Here is a 19,526-nt window from a genome sequence, read left to right as displayed (position 1 = left end):
TTTGTTCAATTATTACATATGGCAGGATTCTGATTTCATAGTGTACTTGCTTATTGCTCAATTAGAAAGTTTTGTCCTGACATAGTGTGATAAAACTATCATGTGATTATCATTATTATTTCCTCTATGATATAGTTTCTGTCCTTTATTTTACTGGCTTATATCTACTATGTAAACCCTATTTCCAAAATTTGATTTTCATCTTTATTGAATGCTCACAATCAGCAATGTCATCATGACAATCTACGTGCTACAGATACATTGAAAACTGGAAAGCAAGATGTAATTTGCAAATTCCATTTTATTGAGGATTCCACCAGCAAGGCAGCACAAATAACAATGAACTGTAGCATTCAAAAGGCACTTGAGCTTTTCTATTATATGAAGGCAGGGTACAATGCCCTGTAATAATGCATGAGTTTTATGACTAATTGTAATAATGGCAAGAGATGAACATTTTTCATTTGTGAAATAGTAGTACTCCTTGGCCAAGTAAAATATTCCATGTCTGGACATTTTCAAGGGGCAAATATCACTCTTCAGTTGTTAGTCATAGTAGAAAGAATTGATTTCTCTAAGGGAAATTCACACTCTGAAAAGTGAGGTTCTGTGTCATAGTATTGTGGCTCCCACCACATATTTCTCTGAAAGACCTGGACAATGCCTATCTATACACACAGTATTTATGCTCTCCCAGCCCTCAGTGATGAGCACAGCAGCAAACATATCAGAATACATATTGCAAGCATCCTTCTTAAATTCAGATCTACTTATCATCTTTTATACTTAATGGGTTTCAGCTTGGAACAAATAATAAATAATTACTGCAAGACAATCACGGCAAATTAAATTTAATGAGTTTATACTTCAAAATCAAGTTGGCTCTGGCACAGAATACCAATTATCATTCATATAGATGAACTAGAAGAAATGTTAGGCTGAAGCTGCGTAGTTGTGAGTGTCTGCAGTATAATGAAATTTGGTCTTGTGGCTTCATGCCACCAACACTTACCATTCCTGGAGAGCAGAATAGCCAGAAAATTCTGAGAAGAGAAATTGAGGTAGAGCAAGAGGGCAGGAGCTTGTGCTGTCATGAAACTCAGTGTGATGGTTTCCTTGGATGGAGCTGTATCTTTGTAGATAGCTGATGATGAGAGGCTTGTGTTCTTGGTCACCGGGTATGGTTCTTGAAACATGTATGCAACAGAGGTTCCAGAATAAAAAAGTGCTGAAATCTCTGCAAAAGAGAAGATGAGAGAGCATATGTTCAAACATTTAGTCAATTACTCTAAGTGGCTGTAATGCCTGATCATTGATTCTCCTGCTTCTAGCATTGTGTGATGGATGTTAAACACACACACACACACACATAAACACAACACAATGTGCTTCTTGGTAAATTTAAAGATATTCAAATCCATTCTTGTGTTTATGTGCATATGTGCAGGTGTGGGTTCATGTTGACATTGGAGACTGGATTTCTTCCCTCATAATTCTCCACTTTGTTTTTTGAGACATTAAACCAGGGCTTCAAAGGAATATGATAGGTTTCTCTTTTTCCCAAAGGAGCAGGCAGTATTCTAATCCTCCCTTGATGTGGAGAGCCATACCACAAGCAGTTGCTGTGGAGAGGCGTGCCGCGAGCAATCACCATTATAAGATGGCGCTGGCCTCCACTGTACCTAACTAGTAAACAAGACTTGTACGCAGGTGCAAGAGTGAACTCACTCCTAGTCACTGCCCATTCTCGGGGCAGAGTAATGGGGTGATGGGTGAGCAATGGATCAGGAGCTGTCACGCCACATCAGGTGCTGAAACATCACACTGCAGGCTATATAAGGAGTGCCATTTTCCGGGTTCAGGGTCTTCCTGAGAAGTAAGCAATAAAGCTTTGCCGCAGAAGATTCTGGTTGTCCTGAGTGTGTTTCTGCTGGCGGGAACAAAAGCTCGGGATAAGTGGCTCCAAAGACCCAGGAACTACCATCACACCAGCGCAAGGGAGATCCCCCATTCTCGGGGCAGAACTAGAACTGTGGGACATTACAGCTCTGTAAGGTACATGCAGTCTTGAAATTTCTCCAGAGTTAGACGCCCTTTTGATTGTTTGCACTGCGATTGCACTTTTCCTTTCGGTTTCATTTTGCTTCCACCACTGGAACTGCTGACTGGTTCCCAGTTATGGTCAGGCCTGGACAGAGCCTGGACAGCAACCAGTTTCAGTCGTGGAAAGCACCTAGACAGCGCCTGGACAGCGACCAGTTTCAGTTGCGGTCAGGACTGGACAGTGGCAGTATGGGAATTTCTCACTCTGTAGTAGTGGCGTTAAGGTCAGTCCTGAAGCAATGTGGCCTAAAAATCGCCACTAAGATTATAGAGGGATTTGTCATGGAGGTAGACCATGTGGCACACACACACACATACACACAACACAATGTGCTTCTTGGTAAATTTAAAGATATTCAAATCCATTCTTGTGTTTATGTGCATATGTGCAGGTGTGGGTTCATGTTGACATTGGAGACTGGATTTCTTCCCTCATAATTCTCCACTTTGTTTTTTGAGACATTAAACCTTGCTCAGGGTCATTAACTGTCGCCTCTTGGGACAAACTGAAAGGAGATCTAGTTAGGGAACAGCAGAACGGCAAACTTAAAGCAGAGATCATGCTGTTGTGGAAATTGGTGAGATCCTGCTTAACAGATGAGGTTTGTCAGCAAATGGTAGAGGCAGGGCAGAGGATTTTGGACGAAATTCAAGACAGTCTACCAGAGACAGAGTGGGGAGAGAGAGTAAAAGTAGAGAAGAAACAAAATGCACTGAAGAATTTAGGCCTTTCCACGGGCCTTGAGCCCGAGGAAAAGAGATATAAAGGAAAGAATGCCTTGGGAGAGATTAAAAAAAAAAAAGGGTTGGAAAGGGAGAGAAGAGGAGAGATCGAGCTAGAGAGGCACATAAGGAAAGGAGTCTCTATCCGCCATTAGATGAGTCCAAGACACTAGCTGTCAGTAGCTCAGAATTGGATAAGGAACTTAGCTCCTCTGAGGAAACAGATTCCTTTTAGGAAACAGAGGAAGAAGCGGCAGGCTATGAGAAAAGGCCTTACAAGATGCTCAATTACAATGCATTGATGAGTCAAAGTCATTTGAATTGTGCATATTAAAAACTGAACAGTTACCAACAGCAGTCTTATGGCAAAATGGACCCTTATTGTGGGTCCATCCTAATGCTTCCCCTGCAAAAATCATTGAGTGGTATCCTAATGCAGTTGCTCAACTTGCACTTAGGGGGATAAAAGCAGCCATTACTCATTTTGGGAGAGAACCTCATATGCTAATTGTGCCTTATACTTCTGCTCAAATTCAAACCCTGGCAGCAACAACTAATGATTGGGCAGTCTTGGTTGCCTCATATTCAGGACAAATTTATAATCATTATCCAAAACATCCAATTTTACAATTTGCCTTAAGCCAAGCCATAGTGTTTCCAGTAATAACAGCCAAACACCCACTTCCAGATGGGGTAGTAGTGTATACTGATGGATCCAAATCTGGTATATGTGCATATGTAGTAATGGCCAAGTAACATCTAAACAATATAATGAGACATCACCCCAGGTTGTAGAGTGTTTGGTAGTTCTAGAGGTCCTTGAAACTTTTCCGGGACTGCTCAATATTTTATCTGATTCCTTATATGTAGTTAATGCAGTTAATATGCTTGAAGTTGCTGGCTTAATTAAACCCTCTAGCAAACTTGCTCACATTTTTCAGCAAATTCAGTCAGCCCTGTTACATAGAAGACATCTTGTGTATATTACTCATGTCAGGGCTCATTCTGGCCTTCCAGGCCCCATGTCTCATGGAAATGACTTGGCAGACAAAGCCACCAGAATCATGGCTGCTGCTCTGTCCTCACAGGCAGAGGCTGCAAGGGAGTTTCATAAACGCTTCCACGTGATGGCTGAAACATTACGTTGCCGTTTCACTTTAACCAGGAAAGAAGCGCATGACATTGTCACCCAATGTCAAAACTGTTGTTAATTTCTGCCTACTCCTCATGTAGGGGTAAACCCCTGAGGCATCAGACCATTACAGGTCTAGAAAATGGATGTCACTCATATTTTCTCCTTTGGAAGAAATCAATATTTACATGTTTCCATTGACACCTGCTCTGGTGTTATGTTTGCTACACCTTTAACAGGTGAGAAAGCCTCTCATGTTATACAGCACTGTTTAGAAGCGTGGAGTGCTTGGGGCAAGCCCACAATTCTTAAAACTGATAATGGGCCAGCATATACCTCTACTAAGTTTCAGCAATTTTGTCATCAAATGGATGTCACTCACCTGAATGGCCTTCCTTATAATCCTCAAGGACAAGCCATTGTGGAACATGCCCATCATACACTCAAGTCTTATAAAACAAAAGGGGGGAGTTGATGAGACTCTGCCCTCAGTGCCAAGAGTAGTTGTATCTATGGCACTCTTTACACTTAATTTTTTGAATCTTGACGAGCAAGGTCGCTCTGCAGCCAATCGACATAGCTCAGACCCTGATAGACCAAAAGAAATGGTCAAATGGAAGGATGTCTTAACTGGTCTGTGGAAAGGCCCGGATCCTATTTTGATAAGATCCAGGGGAGCTGTTTGTATTTTTCCACATAGTGAAGACAACCCATTTTGGCTGCTTGAACGACTCACCCGCAAGATACTAATCAAGGATGGTGTGGAAGATGCTGACCTCCCGAGGACTGCTCCTTATCCTGACAATGCTGAACTTGTCTCAGGTTCCTAGTATGAGGGGTGAACAGAGATGGGCCATTCTCTCGACTTTCCCTAAACCAATGCCAGTTCACCATGATGCTATAGTTTTTCCAAAATTCTTTACTACTAATAAAACATTAGATTTATCATATCTACCCTATGATCCCACCCAAGCACCATTAGGAGAAAATCGCTCTTTATTAGAACAGGGTTCTTTATGTTTTCAAATTAATGGACCAGGAAAATGTATTAACCTCACATGTCGAGCTTTGGGGAAGTTTTATGAGCACCGAGGAGGTTGGGTAAGCACAACCCAAGATACTTCCAATGCAGATATAACCTTTACAAATCGAACCTTCTGGCAGGAGGCAATTTGGGTTAATGGTACATTTCTACCACCTAACTTTTCAGACAAAGAACGTCCCCACCAACCAAAAATAGCCCCTCATTATAGCTTGGAAGATGAAGGGCTGATCTTGCCTTGGTCTGATTGTCAATCCTCTCTCACTCACTTATGGAAATATGACCTTCCAATTTGAGCTAATAATTTTTTGGTTAACATAATAAAATCCTTGTCATACCTTTGGGTTTATATTCAATGTATATGTTATGCACAGTGTATTAAAAGCATACTAGGTATGGGGAAGTATAATATGATTTCCATCTTTATAATAACAATAAAGTAAAACTGAAAAAACTTTTGTAATTAGAAATGTCAAAAAGTTGATACTCTTATTCTACTAGTAGAGATTGTTTTAATTAACTCTAATATATCAATATGAATTATTTCAGTTGAAAGCTAAATTTTGCAGTATATGTAGATGCTACTACTTATCCTTTACTTATTTACTTATTTTATTTTATTAGATATTTTTTTAATTTACATTTTAAATGTTATTCCCTTTCCTAGTTTCCCCTCTGAAAATCTCCTCTTCCCTACCCTCTCTCCCTTTACCCCAAACTACCCACTCCAAATTCCAATCTTGGCATTCCCTTATACTGAGGCATAGAACATTCACAGGACCTAAGGATTCTCCTCCCATTGATGACCTACTTGGCCATCCTCATCTACATATACAGCTAGAGCCACATGTCCCACAATGTGTTTTCTTTGATTGGTGGTTTAGTTCCAAGGAGATCTGGGGGTACTGGTTAGTTCATATTGATGCTCCTCCTACAGGGCTTCAGACCCCATTCACCTCTTTGGGTACTTTCTCTAGCTCCTTCATTGGGGACCTTATGTTCTGTCTTAAGGATGATTATGTGCATCCACTTCTGTATTTGCCAGGCACTGATAAAGTCCCTCAGGAGACAGCTATATCAGGCTTCTGTCATCAGGCTCTAGTTGACATCTGCCTAGTGTCTGGGTTTGGTGATGGTTTAAGGGATGGTTCCCCAAGTGTGGCAGTCTCTGGATGGTTATTCCTTCAGTCTCTGCTCTGAAAATTGTCTTTGTAACTTCTTCCATGGGTATTTTCTTCCCCAATCTAAGAAGGATTCTAAGCTACTGGGCTGATATCTAGTTATCAGTGAGTGATTATCATATGTGTTTTTCTGTGATTATTATCTCTACAAGGGCTGGATTTGTGGAAAGATATTTTGTAAATTTGGTTTTGTCATGGAGTACTTTGGTTTCTTCATCTATGGTCACTGATAGTTTTGTTGGGTATAGTAGCCTGGGCTGGCATTTTTATTCTCTTAGGGTCTGTATGCTATTTGCCCAGGATCTTCTGGCTTTCATTGTCTGTGGGGAGAAGTCAGGTGTAATTCTGATAGGTCTGCCTTTATATGTTCCTTGACATTTTTCCCTTACTGCTTTTAATATTCTTTGTTTTGTGCATTTGGTGTTTGATTACTATGTGATGGGAGGAATTTGTTTTCTGGTCAACCTATTTGGAGTTCTGTAGGCTTCTTGTATGTTCATGGGTATCTCTTTCTTTAGGTTGGGGAAGTTTTTGTCTATAATATTTTTGAAAATATTTACTGGCCCTTTAAGTTGGAATTCTTCCTTCTTGTGTATCCCAATTATTATTAGGTTTGGTCTTCTCATTATGTCCTGGATTTCCTGGATATTTTGGGTTAGGATCTTCTTGCATTTCACATTTTCTTTCATTGTTGTGGTAATGTTTTCTATGGTATCTTCTGCACCTGAGATTCTATCTTCTATCTCTTGTATTTTGTTGGTTATGCTTGCATCAATGACTCCTGACTTCTTTCCTAGGTTTTCTGTTTCCAGAGTAGTCTCCCTTTGTTATATCTTTACTGTTTTTAGGTATTATTATTAGGTTTGGTCTTCTCATTATGTCCTGGATTTCCTGGATATTTTGGGTTAGGATCTTCTTGCATTTCACATTTTCTTTCATTGTTGTGGTAATGTTTTCTATGGTATCTTCTGCACCTGAGATTCTATCTTCTATCTCTTGTATTTTGTTGGTTATGCTTGCATCAATGACTCCTGACTTCTTTCCTAGGTTTTCTGTTTCCAGAGTAGTCTCCCTTTGTTATATCTTTACTGTTTTTACTTGCATTTTTAGATCCTGGATGGTTTTATTCAATTTTTTCACCTGATTGGATGTGTTCTACTATGTTTCTTTAAAGGAGTTAGTTATTTCTTTCTATATTCCTCCATCATCATAAGAAGAAGTGACTATAGATCCATATATTGCTTTTCTGGTGTGATGTTGTATCCAGGACTGCTTTTGTGGGAGAGTTTGGTTCTGATAATTCCATGTAACCTTGATTGCTGTTGCTTCTGTTCTTATGTTTGCCTCTTGCAGTCTGATTACCTCATGTGCTTGCTGCCCTCAGTATATCTGATTGGAGACTGTCCTTCTTATAATCCCAGTTGAATCAGAACTCCTCAGAGTCCAGCTTTCTCTGTGATCCTGTGATTCCAGGATCCTGTGAACCTGAGATTCTGGGTGTATCAGAGTTCTTGGCAGTCATGTGTCCTCTGAGACCCTGAGATCCTGGCGTAACCAAACTCCTGGGATCCTGGAGTCCTAAAATCCTGGGTAAGTTACAGAACCTGGAAGTGGTACCTCCTCTGGGGACCAATGGGCTGTCTACTTTGTTCAAAACCAAGGTAGACCAGCACTGACCAGAAGGAACCCGAGCTGCTAGTTGGGCAGGCTTGCTGTGTCCCTGCTCCTGCAGGTACAGGCCCCTCAGGTTTGTTTTGGAACAGCTGTTGTGTTCCACATATATTAAATATAAGTAATATTTATAAATGAATGAGTGTGATTAACTTAGATTTAAATTTCCAGATTTGAACATTAATTTAGAAATGTATTATCTAGCAAGTTTAGTGACAAAAATATTTAAGTGATTGCACGAGTTATTCAGTCAACAATGGAAGACTGTTGAAAGCAAAAAAAAAAATATGCACTGATAATGGTGGTGAGGCTTATGGATATTCATAGTCAAAACAATCAATTCAAGAATACCAAGGTGGTGCAGATGGTAAATATACTTGCAACCAAACCTGAGGACCTGAGTTCAATCCCTGAGTCCACATGGTAGAAAGAAAGAAGCTACTCCTGAAAGTTTTCTTCTGACCATACATGTGCCCTGGTGTGCTGGGAAACACACACACACACACACACACACACACACACACACACTCCCAAATTAATAAATAAATTTAATTAAATTTATTTTAAAAATGGAATCATGTAAGAGCACAATTTTACCAGAAATACAAAAATTAACTCAAAGTATAGCAAGCCTCAATAGAAGATATAAAATTATATAAAGAAGAAATACTTAGAAGAAATTAGAGGTATACTTTTTCACTTCCTTGAATTCATCAATTATTTCTCATGTATGACAGTAAAAGTAGAAATAACAAAAGAAGGAAAAGATAAATGACCTCCAACAGAATGAAGGAGCCTTCTGTTTCAAATGATATAATGAAGACAGTGAGAAGAAATCCAACCCAATGGGAGGATAAATTTGCAAATTATACTGTATAAGGGACATACATTCAGAAGACAGAAAAATATTTCAAATGAATTACAACTGAATAGCAATCAGAATAAATATCTGCAAAGGGTTCAGATATGCAGTTATTATTAAAAAAAAAAGACATGGAAATGAATGGTAAGGACTTGAAAGAATGTTTAGCATGAGTAGTCATTAGGTATGAGCAAGTCATCAGAACAGTGTGGCACTTTTTCCCAGACAGTAGGATGTCTGCTATAAGACAATCACATACTAACAGGTGTGTGAGACTACAAAAAAGTGGAGCTTTTCAGACATTTATGGTAAGAATGTGAAATCTTCAACCCACTTTGAAAAGCAATTTGCCAGTTCTGCAAAAAATGAACCATGGAACAGCAAGATGACTCAGCAGAAAAGTCCATGGGTCACTGACCAAGGTTGGTGACCTGAGCTTTATTCCCAGTTATACACAGTGATGTTAGATCCAAACAGGAAAATACCAAGCAGCCCCCAAAATGGTTTGCCCACTGATGTCCAAAATGAAAGTCTAGGTTCAGCTCAAGGTGGACTCTAGGAGGATTTCTGGTGGACTGAACAATGCTGAGAGGTAGTGATGTGCAGGAACCTGTGTGAGAAGTTTCTAACTGCCAGGAAGTGCTAGTGTCCTTGCCATAAACAGTGTTGAACATTGAAGCCCAAAGCTAACTTCCAGGCACCTCAGTACCTGTTATGTACATATACCTGTTATGTATTTCAAAGCCCACAGTAGCATCCTGACCCATTGGTCCATTTTATCTCCTTCACTATCCTAGCTCCTAAGCTATTCCAGATTAGAAAACTAGCAAGTGCCCTTCCCAGCCCACCCCTGCTTCTTTGCTTCACTTTTTAGTCTCTCTGCTATCCTTTCCCACTTTTCTCTGCCACTATCCTACCCCTGCAGCAGAGATAGCCCTAGCCCAGGCCAGTCCTATCTGCTTCCTTTTCTTTCTGCTCTGGACTCTTTCTGGTGCCTCTCTCTGTTCTCTCTCTTCCATATCTACAATCAACAAAATTACACACCCCATGAAGCAGCCATTTCTAAGGTTTCTTCACTTTGTCCTCACAGCTGGAAAAGAACCCAATTTCTGAAAGTGGTTCTTTGTCTTCCAAAGAATTGAGGTACCCTAAGGGGTTTTCCAGCCCCACAAACTCATTACAGCTTCCCCCACCTACCTGGGGCTGAGGCTAGAGAAAGTTTCATTCTCCGCCCACAGGAATATTCTTGAGTAAAAATATTCTCAGAATGTATTGACTAATAGTCCCCTGACCCTGTAGACAGTTCCAGGTAGAGTTCAAATAGGTATCATGCTTGCTAGCCAATAGATTTAAAGGTCAATATGCTTAGCAAATAAGTGTGAACTGTATCCTTGCTGATGTAACCTGTGCCCATAAAAAGTATAAAAACTGCTTGTAATAGCCATTTAGGGGTCATCTTCTCATCACTTGCTTTGAGGGACTGATTAAAGATTGACCCTGATGCTCCAGAAAATACACCTCTTACTTTTGCATAGATCTGTCTAACTCGGGGGCATCTCGAAGTAAGTACCACTAACTGAGGGTTGGGGTCTTACAGGATCACATGGTACATATGTGACAACATTATATAATGGAAAAAAGACAATACAATGAGGCAATTTGTGTTAGGGTTCCATTATAGGAAAGTTCCAGGCTAGGCAAATTGAGATACAGAAGGAGAGGAGTGTCTTGGAAGTGGGTGGGATAGGAGTTGCAAATTTTCAAGAGTGTAAAAGCAACAGGAACTAGGACACATACTTTTTTTTTCTTTTTACACAATAAAAACTCTGAAATTTATTTTTGTCAAATGGTGTAGACAGCCCCATGTTGACATGAATGTTAGCCAAGGCAGACATATTTACAAGGCCAGAGTATCTATAGCTGCCTGTCCTGCTCTCCCAATCTCCATCCCCACCCCACCCCCTATTGTCAATTTAAGCATTCAGTAACCACACCAAACACACTTTTCAACCAGGTCTTAGAAGACTTAAAGCATTTAACCAGCCACTTTTACATTAAGAAGCCTACCATTAAAAAAATAAAATAAAATAGGTTAAGTGTTTCTACACCTTCTTTTGTACTAAAAACCATGGTCTTTTGATATGCTTTTAATTGAAGTACTGGAACTAGAAATGTTAGCATGTCACTAAACACAAATAGATAATCCACTTCCAGCCATCAGCTGATCCTTCATCCTGGTTAATGTGCCCATTTTCAATTATTATTAGCCACAACTTCACTGCCAGCAAGCACACAAACCGAAAGAATGGATATGATTATGTTAATGAGCTAATCAGTGTCTAAGGACAGGGAAACTTTCTAAGAGCACAAAGGTTGGGCACAGGTTGAATGTATGAAGAACATTAGTTTGACAATACCATGTGTGTACTACATTATGACACATGGGAGAAATGATATAGATTGCCTGAAGACATAAATATCATTAATTTAAACATGACACATGGGTGGTAGAGCATTACCTTTGGTAGCAATATTGTAGATTGCTTAAGGACATAGAATCATTGACCAACACATTTAGATGCTTTAAGACTAAACATAGTAGTGGCATGTATGTTTCTCTTACCTTTCTTGCAGAAAGGTCCTTCATATGGTGAGTTAGTACAGTCACAGGTGTAGCCAATATGCTTCTCCACACACTTGCCCCCATTTTGGCAGTTCCTTCCATAGCTGTTGCAGTGACCTGCACAGCCAGGTCTGACTCCAGATGTGATCTTTGCCCTCTCTTCCAGGTCTACTTTCTGCCCATTCAAATGTAATGAACGGATGCATCCAAGAAAGCCTTTCTGTCTTGATGATGTTCCCCCTAATGGTGAAAAATGAGGTGGAAAACATGACAGGTATCATATCTGTATCATATAGGTATAACTGGTAGATCACAAATCTCTAGCTGCCCCCTCTCCTAGAAACCAGGCCATATCCTGCTATGGACTCTCTCCCTTGTCAGAATAAGAGTCTGCTGTGGTCACAGCTCTTCCTCTTTCCTTTGTAGATGCAAACAAGGAATGCCCCTATCCTACTGCCATGACATAAGATAGCCTTGAGTTAAATCTAGATGCTAATGATGTCTAGAATGTAGAATCTGGCATTTTTTTGTAGAACTTATTCTTGTCTCCTTGAAAATGTATAAGAACAAAATTTTCCTTTTTGTTCTTTGAACCCAGTAGCTCCTGGTGCTCATTTGTGGGCCTGTCAGGATTTTATGATCATGATGCTTTTACTCCCCAAGATAGCTAAGTCAAAGGACAATTTCATCTCAGCTTCCTTCTGTTGACTTGTAATTTATTACATACATGTAACATCTTTGTGGTAACACTTAGCTGCAGTGCTATTTTGAGCTCTGCCTAACGTTTGGTTAAGTTCTCAGTGAGAGAAAAAATTAAAGAAACTGAAAGTCAGTGCTGGGGATGTGAATCAGTAAGAGCACATGCAAAAAGGCCTGAGTTCAATTTCCTGTACCACTGAATAAAGTATGTGTGCCAGTACCCATCAATGATTTCAGCACTCAGGATGTGAAACCAGGAGGATCAGAAATTGAAGGTTATCTTTGCTACATAGCATGTTCAAGGCCAGCTTGAGAGTCATGAGGCCCTGTTTCAAAGAAAAATTTCCTTGAGAAAAGGAGAAACTGAGAGAGGAAACAGCTCTGGTTAAAATGTTTAAGAATTAAACTTTACATAACCACAGTCTCTATACATAAATAAAATATATATTTTTAAGTGGCCTATAAGCTATTCCATCTATTATTCCATGTGTTTATAGTAAAGATAATGGCACATCATGCAGTACAGTGTTTAGTTACTGCTGTTTACTTGACCTTATCTTGAGCCATGGTCTACTTCCAAGAAATAGAGGTGCATCGTGCATTATTGATCACAGCGTTTATCTATAAAATACTATTTAGCAGATGAAATTTCTCACCCCTATTTATACTTGAGCTGTGATATGAATCTCAGATGAAACAACATCTGGAGAGGGCTCCAATATTCCCCATCAAGCATTGAAACTCTTTTCTTTGTTGTGTTCACATAAGTATGTGTGCTATAGTCAAGGATGCTGGGAATAGTAATCTCAGGATGGGATCCCACAGCTAAATCTCGTTAGCCTGTCTGTCTGTGTGTGAGATGCTGAGCATTCTAGGTGAGGCTCATTCTGGCTTTTGAAAACACACAATTAGTGACCAACCCTTGAGCTCAAGGTCATACCATAAATGAGTCGAGAATGTGTACAAATTCTTGGGTTCTGACAAAAGTACCAATGGACAAAGGAAAGAAGAGGAAGAGAAAAAGGAGAAAAGAGATAGGGAGAATAAGGAGCAGGAGAACATCTGAGGGCAGAAACAATAAATTATTTACTTTCTGTATCTATCAACTGCCTTAACTGAGCCTCATTCCTGTCCAACACCTTATGCTGCAATTCCATTACATTTTGGTTTACAACAGCAGTTCTCAACCCATGAATTATGACTCCTTTTGGGGTGAACCATTTTTTTACAGGGTCACATATCAGATATCCTGCATGTCAGATATTTATATTGTAATTTATAATGGCAGCAAAAGTACAATTATGAAGGAGCATTTAGTATAATTTTGAAGATTAGGTCAGCACAAGATGAGGAACAGTATTAAAGGATAACAGCATTAGGAAGATTGAGGAATATCTAGATCATAGCTAGATGGCACCAGTGCTTATTAAGGTAGATAAAATAGGCATATCAAATTTGCTATCATAGACAAATATATTGACAAGGAAAATAAATCTGTAAATGTGACTGGAGGATGTGCTTGCCTTGCTACAGTCTTGCAGGACTACTGTCAAAGAGATGCCTTCAGACATTTCTCACCCCTGAAGCAGAGCCAGCAGGGCATGAGACTCAACAAGTCCTGCTTGATGTGTGGGCATGGGGCTTGTTTATCAAATAATGTACACAATTTTCTTTCTGTTCCTCTTTTGGGAAATATTCTCCCTGCCAATGACTTCATAATAATGAAAAGTAACAAGAGGCTGGGAGGTAAGGGTGTGTTTAGTGTCCTTAGAAAATGCTGAATGCTGTACCCTTAAAAACAGATCTTAAGGCTATGGAAAATAACTCTGAAAACATGCTTTTACAATGTATGGTTTCTCAACTATGCAAGTTATAAGGATGCAATATGAATTGTATGAAGGACTTCATGAACCTAAAAGAACAAGGGCAGCTGCACTAATGAGCCAGCTTGTCAGAAAGAATCAAAGACAGGCAGATTTTAAAGTTCAAGGTCAGCCTGGGACAGAGCAAATTTGGGTCCAGGAATAGTGGTCTCACAGCAGGATTACACCCAGCTAGCTTGTTTTCTGTGTAGACAATGACAGATAGATTCTTGAGATCAAGGTCAACCTAGGACAGAACAATTTTAAATCAGGCATGCTGGGAATGGTAATCTCAAGATGGGATCGCACCCAGATGAATTTGTTTGTGCTTACAATGGTAGGCAGATCTCTGAATTCATTTTCTCTATTTAAGAAAATACACTTGCTGAATCTTTCTATGAATGAAAGGTTATAAAATTCTGATTCATGGGATAATTGAAATGGAACCTGGGGTAATGATTGAACTGATATATAAATAAAAGACTGGGCTTTGGACTTCAAGAACTGTATGGAGAACCAGCAAGAGCAGAACACAGAGCTGTCATCTTGTACCTACACATGACTTTGAGTCATTTCTTCCACATATTCCAAACACTCCTCTTCAGGAACCCTTCCCTAAACTAAGGCTAATCTTTGGCACCTTTTAAGCATAAGGACACAAGTTTAATCCTCAGAACCATTGAAAAATTTAGGTTATGTGGTACATGCCTCTAATCCTAGTGATGGTAGACAGGCAAATTTCCAGAAGCCCACAGGCTACGTAGCAAAGTCTACAAGATGAAGTTACAGAGTACACATGGAGGGACCCATGGCTCTAGCCACATATGTAGCAGAGGATGGCCTTGTCAATTATCAATGGGAAGAGAAGCCCTTGTTCCTGAGAAGGCTCAATGGTCCAGTATAGGCTAACACCATGACCAGGAAACAAGAGTGGATGGGATAGTGAGCAGGAGGAAGAGGAGAGGATAGCAGGTTTTTGGAGTGGAAACCAGGAGAGGAGATAACATTTGAAATATAAATAAAGAAAATATATAATAAAAATTGAAACAAACCACTCTCTTCGCTTTTATCTTGCACAGTTTATCTTAACAATGTTCTTGAAATAGAGGGGTAGCCATGAGCATGTAGAAAACAAGTCCTTTAAATTCTGCTTTAGCCAGAAAGATTCATAAATACTGACTGACAACAAATTAGAATTTCACATGGAGTATAATTTATTAAATTTGCAAAATACTTGAACTGATTCCACCATAAAGAAGATATTAAATGTTGATGACTAGTAGACTTTCTACAAGAAATAAAATATGATGTTTAAATAGACTAAGGAAGCAAATAAATTTAATTTTTTTCTAGTAGAATTCATATTGCTTACAGGAGTGACTCAAGAACCCATAATCATAAGCATGTTTAAAAATCACTCAATCTTAGTTTCTACTAGACATATAAAACACAGATAATGAAGATACATGTATGTTGGATTATGAATTAAAATATGATGTTCTTATATTCTAAACACAGATAATAAAGATACATGTATGTTAGATGATGAATTAAAAATATTATGTTCTTATATTCTAATATCTCCTTTCATTTGGCAAATATGTTTTCAGTGATGATAATTGCAGACTCAAAAATTACAGTACCCCAAATATAGAGGAAGTAAATAAGCAATCTACCTAAAATGGAGATAGTGTTGCATGGCTCATGGTGAGCTGAAAAGTGTGAGTGTTGGTAAAAAATAAAGGTAGAGAAAGACATGTAGAATAGTTATTCTGTAATTTATTTACTCCTTTGTCAAAGCATCCAACTTCAAGTTTTACACAGAAGCACACACCCTTAGCCTTTACAGTATTATGCTTTATCAACATGTAAATACCTAAATTTTATTCATAGCTTTGTTTTAACAGCTCTGTGATTCTTTTTTTTTTTTTTTTTTACATTCTTGTTTTCTAAATTACAGTGCAAAGATTGACCTTATTATGAGACTTGGATTAAAGTATCTAAAATATTCTCCAGTCACACACACAGTCTCATAAACATGCATATACATGAAGTACAAACACTCACACATACACATTATTACCATGAAAAGCAGTGACATATTTCCACCCCTACTATCAAATGCCTGAATAGAATTACCTTCTCCATGGCTATTGATGGAGGAAATTAGGGAGGAAGAAGAGAAGAAGAGATAGAGAAATAAAGGAGAAAACAAATTCAGACCATGATTTCTGCATCTATCAATTCCCATTACTATCAGTGGCCACATTTTCAGAGAATATATTGGTATTAGTGCTCACTGAGAGAATGAGCAGCTCAAAGATCAGGTTGTCTCTCTGGGAAAAATCAAGACAAACCTTACTCAGCAATGTATTTCCACAGAATAACAAAATATGCTTGAATTTTAAAGGAACAGCAAAGCTAGGGATCTAGCTCATTTAATTTAATATTTGCCTCCTAAACATGAAGCTCTGGGTTTGATACAAGTACTGCATACACAAGGAATGATGCTGAACATGTGCAATGCCAGTATTCCTCCAATTCAAGGTTGTGCATACCTGTAATACCCTAACATTAATGAATAATTAAGAAAATGCTCTACAATTTTACTTATAGTACAAATATATGGAGACATTTTTTCAATTGAGAATCCCTCTTTCAAGTGATTCTAATTTGGGTTTGGATGACAAAGAACCAGGCCAGCACACAGCCCAACGTTTACTACTGAACACTGAAATTAATTGGTTTAGTCAAACTATTTGAGCACACTGTTAACAATAGTTATTAGGAGTCAGGGGTCACTAAGAAGTGTGATGATCTGGAAAATCTCTGCCTACACTGTAACTGTTATAGTGATCCAAAACATAAAATTCCATAGATGTCTGAAAACAACAAACACAACAGAAGAAACAGTACCAAAACAGCATGAAGTACCCTAAATTTGTGAAATAGTAACACAAAGTATTGGATGACCATGATGCTAGAATATACTTTATAAAATTAAATTTATGGTTATTAAATAATACTATTTTTATTGTTTTCTAGTTGTAAAACAGTAGGAATTTTCTTTGAGAAAAGGACAGAGTCATTTGTAATCATTTAGCATGAAGTATAATCTATGATATCTCTTACCTACAAACAACTGGCTATTCAGATGAAGTAGAAAGTGGCCTTCCTCTGAGGCCACCCTCATACTCTTTGGAAGGTTGTCTACATGTAATGAGGTCTCCTTGATGTTTCTCTCAGCCTGGATGTAATGCCATTGGTTGTCATTCAGAGGATAAGGAGACTGGACAAGGAGCTCCATAGGACCGTTCCCAACATCAATGGCGAATATGACCTCAGAAGGAGCTGCAGAAAAAAAAAATGATAAAAAATATTGATGGTGTGTTACAGGCAAAAACATGATTCTCTTGTTTAGTGAAAAAGATAATATGTTTTCATATATATCATATATATATGTAAAGAGGCCATTTCTGAGCTCCTGTAGCACTGGATCACTATTAGCATTATCAAACTCTAAAGACTAAGGAAGCATGTATTCTTTGCCCTTCCTACTTCATTACTTCCAAATTGTTCAATACAGCAGGAACCTGGGGTATCTGTGCTTGTCTGAAGCTGTGGCTTTCTTGGTCTACCATGATTTTTCTGTGATTTATTGTATACATGGGATAAGCTAAGCATCTCTGACATGCAAAGATGACATCTAAATTCTGGACATTTATGCCCAAAATGTAAGGGCAAACATGTTCATAAAAGAATTATTATTAAAGCTTAAATCCCATGTCAAAAACCCATACATCAGTAGTAGAAGACTTCAACACCCCACTCTCACCAATGGATAAATATGAGACAGAAATTAAACAGAAATATAATGACACTAACTGACAGTATGAGTCAAATGGACCTATCTACAGAATATTTCACCTAAAGACACACACACACACACACACACACACACACACACACACACACACAAAATACCTTCTTCCCAACACTTCATGGTACCTTCTCCAAAACTGACCATATAGTCCATCAAAAAGCAAGCCTCAACAGATACAATAACTCCTGTATCTTATCAGACAGCCATGGATTAATGCTGGAATTAAAACAAAAACAAAAACAAAAAAATAAAGCAGAATTCCTACAAACTCATTGAAACTGAATAACATTCCACTCAATGATTACTGTGTCAGAGAAGTAATAAGGAAAGAATTTAGAGCCTTTCTAGAATTCAATGAATTCTAGAAGGTACAATGTACCTAAAGTAATGGGAAATGATGGAAGCAGTGCTAACAGGAAACTTCACAGTAATAAGTGTCTCCAGAAAGAAATTTGAGAATTCTCATATTACAAATTTAAAACTACACCTGAAAGCTTGAGGAGGAGGAGAAGGAGGAGGAGGAGGAGGAAAAAAGACACACTAAAAAGTGGTAGAGGGCAAAAGACAATCAAATTCAGTGCTGAGATCAATCAACTAGAAATAAAGAAAACAATACAAAGAATCAACAAACCCAATCTTATTTATTTTAAAAAATCAATAATATACACAAACCCTTAGCCAAATTAACTAAAAGATAAAAAGACAGAATAACAGAAAAAGAAATGTAAAGGGGCGTATAAAAGCAGACATTGAGGAAAGTCAAAGAATCATTAGGTCTTACTTCAAAGCCTATATTCTACAAAATTAAAAAATCTTAACAAAATAGATGATTTTCTAGACAAATAAAATTTACTAAGCTAAATCATGATCAGGTAAACTACTTAAATTTTCTTATGACCATAAATAAATAAATAGCCACCATTAAAATTCCCCTAACCTAAAAAAGCCAGAGCCAGATGGTTTTTTTGTGCAGAGTTCTATGAGACTTTCAAGAAGATGGAATACTAACACTCTTCAAACTATTCTAAAAAATAGAAATAGAAGTAACACTGCCTTACTCTATTAGGCTACCATATCCCTGATACCCAAACCACACAAAGAAACTCAACTAAGAAAGAGAACTTCAGAACAATTTCAATGTGCTGAGAATGGAACTAATGAAACAAAATTCTTTACAATCGACACAAATAACATACAATGACATGGTGTAAATCTAAGCAAGAAAGTAAAAGACCTGTATGACCAGAGCTTCTAAAAAAATCTCTAAAGAAAGAAACTGAAGAAGATATCAGCACAAAACTCCCCTGCTCATGGATGATTCAGATAAATATACTAAAAATGAATTTCCAAAAGGAATTTACAGACTCAGAGTAAATCCCATCAAAATTCCAAAAATTTCCTTACAGATCTTTATAAAGTAACTCTTCAGTTTATTTGGAAAAACTGTAAACACAGGACAGCTAAAACTTTCCTGTACAATAAAAGAATTTTTGAAGGTATCAACAGCCCTTATTTCCAGATATTTCCAGTAATATAGAATAATTGTAATAAAAAGAGCTTGATTTTGGCATATAAACAGACAGCTCGATTAATGAAGTAGAATAGAAATCCAGAAATAAACCCATGCAATAATGGACACTTAATGTTTGAGAAAGAAGGCAAAACCATACAGTGGAAAAATGAAACACCTTCTGCTGCTCTAACTGGATGTCTGCAGGTTGAAGAATGTAAATAGATTCATAAGT

General features: G+C 38.1%; 1 protein-coding gene across 1 annotated transcript in view; it reads right to left on the bottom strand.

The window, feature by feature from the left end:
• LOC110291812 (contactin-associated protein like 5-2) overlaps positions 1 to 19,526 on the bottom strand; it is a 718,290-nt gene that overhangs the window by 100,435 nt on the left and 598,329 nt on the right. The window contains exons 17-19 of the mRNA XM_029482783.2: positions 17,031 to 17,249; positions 11,338 to 11,577; positions 1,013 to 1,237 (exon numbers count right to left, since the gene is read on the bottom strand). Of these exons, the coding sequence (XP_029338643.1) occupies positions 1,013 to 1,237; positions 11,338 to 11,577; positions 17,031 to 17,249 (684 nt within the window). The remainder of the gene's footprint in view (positions 1 to 1,012; positions 1,238 to 11,337; positions 11,578 to 17,030; positions 17,250 to 19,526) is intronic.

This window comes from Mus caroli, unplaced genomic scaffold (assembly GCF_978045245.1).
Source record: "Mus caroli unplaced genomic scaffold, Mus_caroli_1 scaffold_1, whole genome shotgun sequence".
Classification (NCBI taxonomy): domain Eukaryota; kingdom Metazoa; phylum Chordata; class Mammalia; order Rodentia; family Muridae; genus Mus; species Mus caroli.
This window is presented reverse-complemented; position numbering and strand designations above follow the sequence as displayed.